Here is a 13,039-nt window from a genome sequence, read left to right as displayed (position 1 = left end):
ATCACCTGGGGTTTCCAACCTTGGTATCTCATCGTGATCCACTCGTCTAATGATCCCTCTTCACAAGAAGAAAGCCTTCCCTGCCTTTTCGCCACTCTTCTTTCCCATCCAGTTAAGCATTCTATACTGTGCGTTCGCCAACAGCCCAAAGAACAACGCCAAAGAGTTCAACACGACAACAACCGTCCAGCCAGTGATGTACTTTGGCGCATCGCTCGACTGGAAGAGCTGGGACCCGACAATGCCAGCAAGATTGGCCGCCATGACGATGCACGCCATCTTGATGCTGCGGTCGGCCGGACTGCGCGCATTGATCGCCAACCACGACGAGTTGAGCGGATGCCAGATGATGCCGAAGCTCAGCGACATGACAATCATGGCCAGGCGCGTGGTATGGTTGCTGCTCGTTGCCGCCAGTCGACAGCCGAGCGTAAAGGCCAACCAGAGAAGCAGCGCGGCGACGGTGGGGATGCCGCGAATCTTGCCCTTGTCGGCCCAGAAGCCCCAGACCATGGCCGTGAAGACTTGGATCCAGAGGCCGATGGAGAAGAGAGCGTTCGAGGAGAGTCGCTCGTATCCCCAGCTCATGATCAGCTTGGGTCCATACGATGTGAAGACGGAGGTTGGTGCTAGCGCGCAAATGGTGAGCAGGACGTGTGGATACAGTGTCCAGTCACTCAGCTGCGTAAAAGGTTAATGTTGACTCCAAGAAAGGGGTACCATTGATACTCACGCTTTCCTTGAGCTCTTGCATGGAAATAGTCTTTCTCTTGCAGTTGGGAGCCTTGGTCGGATCATCAATGACGACGCGCGTCGAGAGAATGTGTTGCTCGCGGGCAGTGAAGTATTTGATTCCTGTAAAAGGACGCGGGTCGTCTCGGTCTTTCGGGTAAAAGGCCAGATACAAGAAGCCAGTGCAGATGGTGAAAAGGCCCTCGATCTAGAGAGAGTCAGCAAGCAACCCGACCGGATGGGCGGAGGACCATACTATGAAAAGCCACTGCCACCCGGCCAAACCAGCAACGCCCCTCATATGCAAGACGCCGTACGCAATGAGACCGGAGCACGCTTGAGCAATGTAGTTGCCAAAGAAGAAGAGTGCAAAACGAACACTCATTTCACTGCTCTTGTACCATGTAGTAATGGCGTATAAGGAGGCGGGAATGAAACCAGCCTCCATCAGCCTGCCCGTCGTCAGCTCCCTCACTCGAACACGTCTTGGTAGTCACACTTACCCAAGGAGCAGTCGTGTAGCCATGTATGCGCCAAGGCCCTTCTGGAAAGCTTGAAACGTCGCCACGAGCCCCCATGCGAAGATCTGGAGGCTTATCCATGCCCTCGGGCCAACCCGATAAAGTACCAAGTCTACCAGGGTCAGCATGGAGATCGAGAGTGGCGTGATTGGTCACAAAGATGGACGTACTGCTGGGGATCTGCACGTGAGTTAGCCCGACGAAGGTGGTTGCCGACTTGGGAAAGTGGATGTACCTCAAGGATAACAATGCCAGCGGACAGAAGCTGTTGTCCGATATTGTACTGGTACTGTGTGATGCCTACATCCTCCTGCTGGACATTAGTGATTGCAAAGGATGGTCAAATGATTTACTGACGAGAAAGTTGTCTGTCTGGGCGTTTCCACTGAAGGTTGTGAGCGCAGAACAACCAAGTCTTACCGAAAAACCTACATGTTACCCCTATCTAGCTGAAGCGCCATGAACGGAAGAATAAGAATCGGCATGAGGACCAGATCGACCTTGCGAACAAGCGTCTTCTCCTCTGCCACTGTCCAGTCAACGCATAACTCAGAGGCGTCATTGCTGGTACTGTCCGTGAAGTTGCCCTCTTGATCAAAAGATTGCGACTCTTTGACGCTGGGTTATTTGGACTTCTCGTCGGTAAAGCCCATGGCAAAGGGCAGTTGCGATAGATGGGGAAGAGATAACGCAATAGCACTAGGCAAGACGAAGAATGGACGAGGAGTCTGCAGGATAAATGCGGGCAAGCACGTCGGAACAAAATGCCAGCCTGATCAATTTCCAAAGTCGACGGCGCTCATCTTGCGTGGCAATTGGCAGCAACGAACGACTTTCCTCGTCCAACCTCCGGCCTGTGCCTCGAGTGGTGGTCAATCAGCGGTTGGGAGTGATCAGATTGAGTGAAAGTGGGTCCTAAGGCCCTGGGCGTTCTAGGTGCCAATTCAGAGCTGGAGGAGAGGAATGCTCCTGGAACGATGGCGCAATGCTACAATGTGGGATGCATTGCCTTTCTCGTGTCTCTTTGCCTCGTTGCTCCATTCTGCTGGCCGTCAAAGTCGAGAATGGGTTGGAATGGTGATTTTTCTTCTGCGCCATGACCATTTGGAATCGATGATGAGACGTGCAAAGGCATGTGTGGCGTTGTTTTGTTGTAGCAGGAGCAGCAGCTCACCATTGCCAGGCCCGATTATGTGATTGACATGACTCGTGGCCCCCGTCTTTACAACCACATGCCTGCATTTCGCATCGCCTTTTGCTTGCCCTCACGTCTTCTTTGATCAGCCGAATACCTGCAGGTAGAAATGTGACTGAAGTCTTTCACTTGACATCAAACGCGGGGTTACTATCAACGCCGATCATTCCACGCCCAAAACCCGCGTCTGTGGCGCCCCATTTCGATCATCGTTAAGAGTGGAGCTTTTTCTCAGCAGCGACAGACCGAGGAGTCTTGTGAGTGGCTTGAATGTCGCGGTCCGTCCCAGATATTGCAGCCTAAACGCGGTATGCTTGCCAGGATTCGAGGCTTGATAGGGAATACAGTGACACGAACAGCTGTTGTTTTCGCTGGATGGAGGTCGAGTGCTCTCTGTCAGCGCCCGTCATGATGTTTGGATCTTTCCGAGAGCTCTGGCTGAATATCGCTTGAATGCTTCCAAATTTGACCTTCTCTTTGTGGGTTTCCCACGGATTTCGCCCAGCGTGATGGTCTCCGACCAGACAGTGTTGGGACTAACGACCTGGGTAGAGTTTGAGATGTCAAAGACCCCAAGCCAAAAAGTCTTCAAAGCTTGCGCAATATCGTAGGGCATCATCCCCTCTCGACGGCAGAAGATCGTGATCAGGACGATATTTGTGCGGGCCGGTGTGAGTTGTTTGCCAAGGCAGATCACGGCGGGTCGGAAGACGCAGACCGCGAGACCGACGCAGGACTCAGAACCACCATGTTGTGCGAGAGGGAAACAAATGGACCAATGAGCAATCGATTTGTACGACGAGGACGCGTCATGAACATAGCGTGTGTATCCTAGCAGCGGGGCGCGAGTGCTCTACATACTCTCCCGCCGGTTTTCAGCATTAGCCAGTTTAGACAAAAGTTTTTGACTTTTAGTTAGGCATCCTACTCAGAGGTCTGTTCCACCCTAGTATTTAACAGCAATCCTATCTAAACATGAAATGCTAAGCCTTAGTAACCAGTGTAGCAATGGAATCTCAAACCTTATTGGCTAGGGAATATCAGAGGGGAAGAGCAATCGTAATCTCCCAGTGTGTAAACGTAATCTCCAATCCTTCTTGTGTTCTTTCGCTCAAAAATTACTGACGCTGAAAACCAGCGAGAGAGTACCAAGCTTCCCAAACAAGAGTTCGCGGGGCTTAGGACCCTCTGCTTTTGGATAGAGAACCAACGTAGAAGACAGAAACAGCTGCCTAATTTCAAATGGGAGCGGGGATGCGATATTGCTTGGTCCGCCACTCAGAACTCCTCTTTCATTTTTAGTCAGGGACATCCTGCACATGGCGGCTCGCTAGCCGTTCACGGGTTGGGCGGCTTCGTCGTCATAACCGCTCATGCGTGAACTGTTTTTCCCATCCCAATCTCAATGGGGAATCTGGAAAATTCTCCGAGCGAGAATTCGTCCGAAATGTTCGCCTCAGTATATGTCACTGCGAATTGCCGTTTCATTATGCGACAGTCCAGGCAGACAACGAGGGTCGGGCGAAGATAGATGGCGGCATGTCCATGCTCAGGCCTTGTCAATACCCAGATGCCTGCTCTCGGCCGGCAGGCCGTTTAACAGACCCCTCTCTTGCATGGAAACACCCCTCTCGTGCCTTTTTGCTTTTTCCTGGTGCAAAGTGGGACGTGTCGTCAAGGCCGGAGTCTATTCCCATTAAGAGTTCCGAACCGCCATGGCAAAGGAAGGACGGAGATTCCCAGGCTAGATAAGCTTAACCAAGCTTACTTTTGTAGGCAGGTTGCTAGTCGCATTTGCTTAGCATGCATTTTTGACAACCGGCGCTGCCGAGGCACGCCAAACACCACGCACCGCTTGTGTGTGTTGATAACGGGAACTAGCAGGGGAACCTCCGCCGTAGTTCAAAATCTTCACGCCGCCCCGTGATTTCACTCCCTCAGTCGCCCGCAAATTGAAGCCTGAGCCAGGCATCTTAGCGGAAGGGTTTGCCAAATCATCCTGGAAGTTCTCTTGTCCGGGGTCTGTCAAAACATCAGGAACGATCTAACAGGCAGCAACATCAAGTTCATATAAAATGGCGGGGTACATTGTTTCCAGTTTCGCATGCCGCAACTCGTTGTTTGCACCTGGCCAAGCCGTCTCATCATGTTCTTGCAAAGATTCCTGCTTGCATTTGCTGCAGGCGCCTCTTTTGCTCTGGCGCAATTCGGTGATGGTCCATCGGTCCACATCGAATCCGGAACCGTCATTGGAGATGTCAAGAAGGGTGTCGAGTCATTCAAAGGTATTCCCTTTGCAAGACCTCCAGTAGGTCGGCTTCGCTTGAAGCCTCCTCGGCCTTACGATGGGAATTTCGGGACACTCAAGCCATCCCTGATTCCTCCTCCGGGGTGCCCACAATTTCTTCTTCGTCTCGATCCAAACATGTTTGTCGGAGAGACTCTGGCCAATATTACCAACGGACCACTGTTCCAGGCCATCGAGGGAGCAAATGAGGACTGTTTGACGCTAAATGTCCAGAGACCCGTTGGTACCAAGGCGGGAGACAAGCTACCAGTTCTGTTTTACATCTTTGGCGGAGGTTTCCTGCTCGGCTCCAACCAACTTTACGCTGGCGACGGCATTCTTGAAGAAGCCGTAAAGATTGGCAAACCAGTCGTGTACGTGGCAGCCAATTACCGCGTCGGTGGCTTCGGGTTCCTCGGGGGCAAAGAAATCAAAAGAGACGGTAGCAGTAATCTTGGTCTCCGCGATCAACGCCTTGCCCTCGAGTGGGTCGCCGACAACATCGAGGCTTTTGGAGGAGACAAAGATCGCGTGACTATTTGGGGAGAGTCAGCGGGGGCGATTTCCGTCTACGACCAAACGATTGTCAACGGGGGCGACAACACTTACAAGAGATCACCCCTATTCCGCGCTGCCATTATGAATTCGGGCTCTGTGATCCCAGCAGAGGAGATCGATTCGGTCAAGCCTCAAAGAATCTACGACACGGTAGTCCGTAACTCGGGTTGCAGAGGCCGTAGGAACACCCTCGAGTGCTTGAGGAGGCTTCCGTACAAGGAGCTTCTGACAGCCTTCAACTCGGTCCCAGGCATCTTCGACTACTCGTCCCTGGATCTCTCCTATCTTCCACGTCCAGATCCTGGCGATAACTTCTTCCCCGAATCACCGGAAGTTCCTGGATTTGCTGGAAGAGTGGCGAGGGTACCCATCATTATCGGAGACCAGGAGGACGAGGGCACCCTTTTCAGCCTCGTACAGTTCAATGTGACAACCACCATGGACCTGGAAGACTACCTGTCAACGTTCTTCTTGAACGCCGATAGCCAGCTTATCAGCGAGTTGCTCGATTTGTATCCCGACACCCCCATTGCCGGCTCTCCCTTTGGTTCTGGGTTCTTCAACGAGATCCGACCCGAGTTTAAGCGGCTGGCCGCAATACTCGGCGACCTCACCTTCACCATTACTCGACGCGCTTATCTCGAATTAGCGGCACCGCTGCTGCCGGCGTCGTGGTCGTACCTCAACACGTACTTCAAGGGCACGCCGATCCTTGGGACCTTCCACGGAAGTGATCTTTTGGTCAACTTTTTTGGCCTCAAGCCCGACATTGCGGCTGCGGCTCGCGCGTACTACGTCTCTTTTGCGACCGATTTGGATCCAAACACTGCCCGTAACAGCTTTGAGTGGCCAAAATGGACTCTTGATAACAGGCAGCTCTTGGAGTTTTCGGCTTTCGGGCAACAAGTGATAGATGATGATTTCAGGGACAAGGTGACCCGGTTAATTCTCGACAACACCGCGAGGTTCAGAATTTAAAACAGGCGAACGGGAGGCGCTGGTTAGATCTGTCCTTTGAGTTGAACTTCATTTCAGTCGGACTGTGTAGCAGGACGGCGTGTCTTTCCTTGATACCACTGTGAGTACGCTGTAGAGGGGCCAAAGTTCTGAAGACTGTTTATATTGGATCAAAACGTACTGTTGTCGAAGAGTAGTAATAGTTAGGTCTTATTTTGTTGTGAAAAATCTCCGCCGCTTCACGTGGACTCATGCCAACAATTGAGCGCGTGCGGAAGTGTTCAATCCACAGACCGTGACGGTGATGGGGAGCATTCAGGTTCTCCAGAAGGAAGAGAAAGATGCACGCAGGGAGCGGAGTCTTGTGGTGCGTCTCTTTATAATTATCAGTATATAAAGTGTCAAAACCCCTGTACCACTACACAGCAAAAACCGAAAATGTTTCTGGATTGGTGGCGTAGTGGTAACGCATGTCATGGATTGAACATCGCTTCCATGGCAAGTCCCAGGTTCAAGTCCTGGCCAGTCTAATTGATGCTTTTTTGACCTTTTGTTTTGTCTGCTGGTGGTAAAGAGTGGTAGCGGGGGCCTGAGATGCGCCCTCGATTCCAGGGTCCGTCATATTGCGTGCCACACATTCTAGTGTCGAGCGTGGCACTTGAGCTATGGTTCTTAATCTGCAGCCATCTGCCGCTGCAGTAGTGGCCGCAAAGAATCATTGTATCCGCTCAGACAGCAGATGACCGTTTCTCCAGCGCCGGACTCGTCGAAACTCCCGGATTCCTGTCTTGATCAGCTCTTTTCTCATCTTCCCTATTCCTCTTGGTCTGCGCCTGTTGCTCCAATCGTAGAAATCTTTCTTCCCTCCATTGCGGACCCCACTTCGTGACGCACCACAACATGGGAGCGGTGCATGCCATCAACAGGCCCAAGAAAGTATATGTCCAGCCGAGGCCCCAGGCCGCAATGATGTAGTCGATTACAGCTGTACCCACGGCTCCCATGCTGCAACGACAAAGATTGAGCGCCGCAGTTGCTGTCGCAGGAGAAGCTGGGTACAAGTCGACCAGAAGACTGTTGAGCATGCTCATAGCACCACTGAGCATGAATCCCCCGATGAAGAGAACAATCAGCGGTGCTGCAAGGGTAGTCTTTTGTGAGAGGACCCATCCCCAAACAAGCACAGACGCAGCGCCAATGAGAAGCGGACCCATGACAACTTGCAGTCGTGCCATTTCGATGGGAAAGTTGCGCAAGTCAGCTGCACGCTTCCGGTCGATGGGAAATTCTTGAGCGCGCGCTACGCGGCGAAAATTGTAGTCGAGGAAGCGTCCACAGAGGATGCTGCCGATCATAGCGCCAGCACTAAAGGGAATGTAGCAAAGGCCTATTTGGAGGTCGTTGAAGGAGTACTTTCGCGCAAAGAGGTCGGGCATTGGAACGATGAGGCAGAAAAATCCAGTCATCGTCAGAGAAAGGGAGAAGAGAACCAGGCTGACGTCCCTTTCGACAATGACGCGTAGCGCTCTGAGTGGGTTTGGAAGGCGGCACTTGCGAGACTTTGTGAGATAAGAGCTCCTTGCGAGCGCAGCTTCTCGCGAATGGGTTCTCTCCAGGCTGTTGGATCTTTGCTTTCGATCTTCTAAAACGTTCAGCAAAGACCTGTTCCAACGCTGAGGCGGCAATGAGCCGTCTGCTACAATATTTCTGCTTGTCTCTGGGATCAGAATGGCATACAGCACAAGGTAAATGCCACCGCCGATGAGGAGAAACCAGAAAATGGACGGCCAGCCCAGAAATTGTGCAAGGATGCCACCAAGGGTGGGTCCAAGAGCGGGTCCTAATTGAGTTCCTAGTTGAACCCACGCAATGTAGGAACCGCGCTCAGCACTGGTCGTGATATCGGCCACGACGCCATTACCCAGAGCGATCGTACCACTGCTACCGCTACTCTGGAGCGCCCGTATCACAATCAGGGCAGCATAATTGCGTTGCAAGGCCAGTCCCAGGTTGGCGAAAAAGTAAATGATGAAGCAGGCTATGTATGTCGGGCGACGTCCCATTTGATCGGCAAGGTCACCAAAGAACATGGGTGCTATGCCCTGCAGAATCATGTAGCTCGTAATGGTCAGATTGATGTCCGCGACTGAGACATGATATTGATCTGCCAGAGTGCTGAGTGTGGGGAGGTAAATTTGGCTGCTCAGAGGAGAAAAAACACTCCCAAAAGCAGCAAAGACAATGATGAGGGCCTTGGTCCTGGCACGAAAAACCGAATAGATTGGGGGAGGTGACTCTGGTGGAACGTCCTCGATGTCTTGTGTTTCCTCCTGGCTTGGCATCTTGGACACCTGCACTTTCTCCTGGGGAACGATTGCATCGCCTGTTGTAACCGGTCGTCTTGCAGAGTCCAAACTGATCTTGTCTAGATCCTGCTTTTCGTTTATTGCCTCTCCGACATTTGACACGCTTGATTGGTCCGGTGTCGGCGAGGCCATGTTTATGAATTTCTTGGATTCCGGATTGGCCATTTGGTCGTGATGTGATGAGTAAAACCCATTCTTTTGAAGGCTCACGAGTCAACATCTCGAGACGCGTTGGAAAAATGGCGGAAGCGGGGATTTAGCATGGTCTGCTCCTTTGGCGCCACGGGGAGAGCGGAGCTTCCGATCCACCGTCCAGTTAGCCAATGGGAGGGGCCGTAGCGCCGAAATACACGCCACGACGTCGGAATTTCGATCATATCTCCGCATAGAACGGATCAAAGTGCCGAGAATTCATTCTGGGGCTGACAAGGTCCAAGTCTTGATTTAAGCCAATTGGTCGCCTCCGTAGTCGTAATCCATCACCCACGCGGACTCTGATGAGAGGCCGTTTCCGATGATTCAAACGCCTCGTGCGCAGCTGCGGTCTGGCGGTGACGACACAACCCAGAATGTAAATGAAGCTGACTATTGATGCATTGCCGTGTTGGGAGCATAAAGCTGCGCGGGAGGAAGGTTGAGCAATGAGAAGCATTCAACCCCACACCAAAAGCAGTCCAACATGGCAGCTTGGAACTACATCGAGCACGGCCTTTCATGCCTTCTTATTCGCTTCAGAGGTCATGATCTCCAGCTCTTTACCAAAGCGCCCGTTTTTCAAGTCTTTCCAAATCCCACATTTGTTCTCCATTGCCGGAATGTGGACCATCAGGCTCGACCATGGATATCAATCATACGCAGCTCGGTGATGGATCTCATTCACACCTCACCTGGACGAAGCCTTCGTCCTTCGGCGTCAAGGAATATTTGCTTGTCGTCGAAGACGCAGATGCGCCGCTTCCAAAACCCATCTGCCACGCTCTCTTTTATTCAATTTCAGGGCAAAGGACTGAGATCAAGGCCGTAGACATGGAGTTGAGAATACCAAGGCCGAGGAAAAGAAGCTGAAAGGCGGCTCTCGCTGGGTGCCGAACTTGAGAGGCAAGCACTATGACATGGCCCTCACAGGTGCTTTTACCAGCTGGTAGCATTGAGAGATGCTCTGGTGGTCGATAGGCTTGGGCCGAATCCTACAAAAGAGACAGTTGCCGAGGCCGTTGCAGGCAAAGTCGCCAGTTGGGGGGTGTGGACGGGCGTCTTTGAGAGAAAAAGGGAGTAGGATGGACGATCCATGGACAGCGTGACGGATAGACTCTCGACATCGAGCTGGCCCAACGTCGTACTGCAAGTAGGCTTGTCCTTCAAGTCGGAGCATCCATGTTAATGTCTGCAATCATCGGTGTTACCCCTGTCGAGTCGCCTTGTTCGTTTGCAACCTCTTCTTTTGCACCGGCGACGGGAGCTTTGGACATGTTGGCTTGAGTACGGTCCTTTTTCCTTGGCTGGCGTTTGGCTCCAACAGGAAATCGTTTCTGAGTTTCGCACACTTCGCATTTGATCACAAGGACATCGGCCCAAGGTTTTCTGCCTCCACGACTGAGGTTTTCAATTCTGCTTGTCGAGGTTTTACCAGGAATCAACACGGTGCTACAGCGTTTGCAGATGAAATGCTTGACATTTTGAGACAACCGGATCTGGGCCTTTCTGGAGACAGATTGGAGATGGGAGACCAGATAGTGAGAAAGCCCGGGTGGAAAAGCAGCCGATCTGCTCAACCATGACATGTCTTGGCTCTTATCGTCCGTGGATGTGCTGAATTGATTGTCCGCAGAGGATAACTTCGCATCAATTTCTTGGGCTTTTCCGCTTCCGGCGTCCGGTGAATCTTGAGCTGAGAGATGGCAAGCCGCCTGGTAGAGGTAGGAGATGCGAGAATGCAGATGCTTGTTAGGAACAGGCTTTGGGCCCTTGGAGCCATCTTTTTTGGCCATTTTGAGGTTGATGGTATTTGCGATTTGGTGTTGAATCCAACTGGCAAACGGGTCACCTCAGAATTCGAGATTGTCACGTGCCGCGCACGGGCCTCAACGCGCTTTCAGCTTCCGCCCGGACTTCGACAAACAGCAACTTCGTCTGCTCTACCTCACCTTCCATCATCCCACGTCTTCGACACCAACTCTTCTTCCATCAAGCACACGTTGGTCGCTGTCAATCGCACATTGACTGAGGCTCATCGCAATCTCACCCTCCCCTTTGCCGACATTCTTGCCGGCAACTCGCCTTGCGAAAAGGCTCGACACGCCTCCACCCAACTATCACGCCTTGCGTCGCGTCCCAGACGACCCGAAAAACCTCCCCACCACCAACGCCACACCCCAACCCGTCAACATGTCTCACGAGGAGGACCTCATCGACTACTCCGACGAGGAGCTTAACCAAACCGAAGCCGTTGCGACCGGCGCGACCGGCGCGGCCGCCAACGGTGAACAGAAGAAGGGCGATCTCTCAGTCACTGGTGCCGACAAGAAAGGCAGCTATGTCGGCATTCACTCCACTGGTTTCCGGGATTTCCTTCTGAAGCAGGAGCTCTTGCGCGCCATTACGGACTGCGGTTTCGAACATCCATCGGAGGGTCAGTTTTAACCTTTTCCCCTCAAGCTCCTCCGTCCCTCAAGAAGCGTCCGTCCATCTCCGCAACCAAAAGCCATCGATCGGAAAGCTGCGCCTTATGGGATGCTCCTTCGGCGGAGGTGCGCGCTGCAAGAATGTCGTCTTTCTGGATAGTGTTGGTGATGGATCCATGGCTGCCTCGACAATAAATCTCTGGAGGCTTCGTGGCAGTGTGCGGCTGGCCATGTGGATGAGCCTGAGATTTTTGAATCTCTACAAGATTTGTTGGAGTGTGTCGAGGCTTGGGTCTTCACTGGGCTGGGATTAAGAGTCTTGCAGCACCACCTGCGAGGCTGCCACAAAACGCCGATTGCGAGATGGACGGACGCGACGCTCGATTGCTTTCCACGTTACCGCTTTCCATTGGGCGAACTTTTCTAACTGCCTCGATTCTCCGCTACAGTCCAGCAAGTGGCCATTCCCCAAGCTATCATCGGCACCGACATCCTCTGCCAGGCAAAGTCTGGTCTCGGTAAGACGGCCGTGTTCGTCCTTGCCACCCTTCAGCAGCTCGAGCCCGTTGCAGGCGAGACGGCCGTCCTCGTCCTCTGTCACACTCGTGAGCTTGCCTACCAGATCAAGAACGAATATGCGCGGTTCAGCAAGTACCTGCCCGACGTCAAGACTGCTGTCTTCTACGGCGGTACACCAATGCAGAAGGACATTGAGATTCTTTCCAACAAGGAAACTCACCCCAACATCATCGTCGGCACTCCGGGTCGTCTCAACGCCCTGGTCCGCGACAAGAAGCTTCGTCTTGGTAACATCAAGATGTTTGTCCTCGACGAGTGTGACAAGATGCTTGACCAGATTGGTAAGACTCTAGCCGATGTTGCCGGGGCTTCATTCTAACCTTTGATGTAGACATGCGCCGCGACGTGCAAGAAATCTTCCGCGCTACTCCTACCACCAAGCAGGTCATGATGTTCAGCGCCACGCTTGCGAAGGAGACCCGTCCTATCTGCAGAAAGTTTATGAGGAACGCGCTCGAAATCTTCGTCGACGACGAGTCGAAGCTCACGCTGCACGGTCTCCAGCAATACTACATCAAGCTCAGCGAGGCGGAGAAGAACCGCAAGCTGAACGACTTGCTCGACACTCTGGAATTTAACCAGGTCATCATCTTCGTCAAGAGCACCCTTCGTGCTACCGAACTCGACAGGCTTCTGCGGGAGTGCAACTTCCCTTCGATTGCTGTGCACTCTGGTGTCAGCCAGGAGGAGCGGTATGTACTGGCCCTCGTTTGCAAAACTACGTCGCTGATTCCCGGATAGTATCAAGCGCTACAAGGAGTTCAAGGAGTTCAACAAGCGCATCTGCGTTGCCACCGACGTCTTTGGTCGCGGTATCGATATTGAGCGCATCAACCTGGCCATCAACTACGACCTGCCTGCGGACGCCGACTCTTACCTGCACCGTGTCGGCCGTGCTGGTCGTTTCGGTACCAAGGGTCTCTCTATATCGTTCGTTAGCAGTGAGCAGGATGAGCAGGTCCTGAAGGAGGTTGAGAAGCGTTTCGAGGTGCCGCTTCCGTGAGTTTCCCCTGCGCTCGTTGATATCAAACATTGTGCTAACACCTCATGTAGCGAATTCCCCGAGGATGGCATCGACTCCAGCAGCTACATGGCCAACTAAGCTAGTCGCATGCTTGTGTGGGAGGAAATCTGAGAGGAGCCGCGGCGGCTTGGAGACGACAAGGAAAGCGAAGAAAATGCAACATCGGCAAATCACGGACGGAAAAACATGTTACGATTAT

General features: G+C 52.7%; 5 protein-coding genes and 1 non-coding gene across 6 annotated transcripts; 3 read left to right on the top strand and 3 right to left on the bottom strand.

The window, feature by feature from the left end:
- Positions 1-60: 60 nt before the first annotated feature.
- IWZ02DRAFT_370191 (alternative sulfate transporter) lies at positions 61-1,792 on the bottom strand (the record flags this gene model as incomplete). Its single annotated transcript, XM_066764487.1, has 8 exons — positions 61-681; positions 734-940; positions 989-1,184; positions 1,236-1,365; positions 1,424-1,433; positions 1,489-1,563; positions 1,611-1,638; positions 1,686-1,792. Coding segments are annotated over 8 exons (1,374 nt in total), but the record flags the coding sequence as incomplete, so codon positions are not given.
- A 2,802-nt stretch (positions 1,793-4,594) lies between these two features.
- Positions 4,595-6,271, top strand: IWZ02DRAFT_429011 (Alpha/Beta hydrolase protein; the record flags this gene model as incomplete). Its single annotated transcript, XM_066765956.1, has 1 exon — positions 4,595-6,271. One exon carries the CDS (start codon positions 4,595-4,597, stop codon positions 6,269-6,271), a length of 1,677 nt encoding a protein of 558 aa, XP_066626921.1.
- A 425-nt stretch (positions 6,272-6,696) lies between these two features.
- Positions 6,697-6,780, top strand: IWZ02DRAFT_t12. Its single transcript has one exon. It is a non-coding gene; the product is annotated as a tRNA-OTHER (tRNA).
- A 99-nt stretch (positions 6,781-6,879) lies between these two features.
- Positions 6,880-9,038, bottom strand: IWZ02DRAFT_9136 (major facilitator superfamily domain-containing protein). The gene has a single exon (XM_066771407.1). The coding sequence runs from the start codon at positions 8,779-8,781 to the stop codon at positions 6,979-6,981; it is 1,803 nt and encodes a 600-aa protein (XP_066626920.1). The 5' UTR covers positions 8,782-9,038; the 3' UTR covers positions 6,880-6,978.
- A 769-nt stretch (positions 9,039-9,807) lies between these two features.
- On the bottom strand, positions 9,808-10,625 carry IWZ02DRAFT_9134 (RNAse P Rpr2/Rpp21/SNM1 subunit domain-containing protein). Its single transcript, XM_066771406.1, has one exon. It carries the CDS (start codon positions 10,602-10,604, stop codon positions 9,975-9,977), a length of 630 nt encoding a protein of 209 aa, XP_066626919.1. The 5' UTR covers positions 10,605-10,625; the 3' UTR covers positions 9,808-9,974.
- Positions 10,626-11,001: 376 nt separating this feature from the next.
- IWZ02DRAFT_429008 (ATP-dependent RNA helicase SUB2) lies at positions 11,002-12,918 on the top strand (the record flags this gene model as incomplete). Its single annotated transcript, XM_066765955.1, has 6 exons — positions 11,002-11,245; positions 11,289-11,513; positions 11,687-12,097; positions 12,148-12,508; positions 12,558-12,815; positions 12,870-12,918. 6 exons carry the CDS (start codon positions 11,002-11,004, stop codon positions 12,916-12,918), a joined length of 1,548 nt encoding a protein of 515 aa, XP_066626918.1.
- Between the last annotated feature and the right edge of the window lie 121 nt (positions 12,919-13,039).

Source organism: Phyllosticta citriasiana (genome assembly GCF_038021145.1).
Source record: "Phyllosticta citriasiana strain CBS 120426 chromosome Unknown IWZ02scaffold_1, whole genome shotgun sequence".
NCBI classification, from domain to species: Eukaryota; Fungi; Ascomycota; class Dothideomycetes; order Botryosphaeriales; family Phyllostictaceae; genus Phyllosticta; species Phyllosticta citriasiana.
The sequence above is the reverse complement of the archived record's forward strand: the minus strand, read 5'-3'. Positions and strand labels throughout refer to the sequence as shown.

Coding starts and splice junctions, on each gene's coding strand:
- IWZ02DRAFT_9136 (XM_066771407.1), bottom strand. CDS start 8,781: ATGGCCAATCCGGAATCCAAGAAATTCATAAACATGGCCTCGCCGACA.
- IWZ02DRAFT_9134 (XM_066771406.1), bottom strand. CDS start 10,604: ATGGCCAAAAAAGATGGCTCCAAGGGCCCAAAGCCTGTTCCTAACAAG.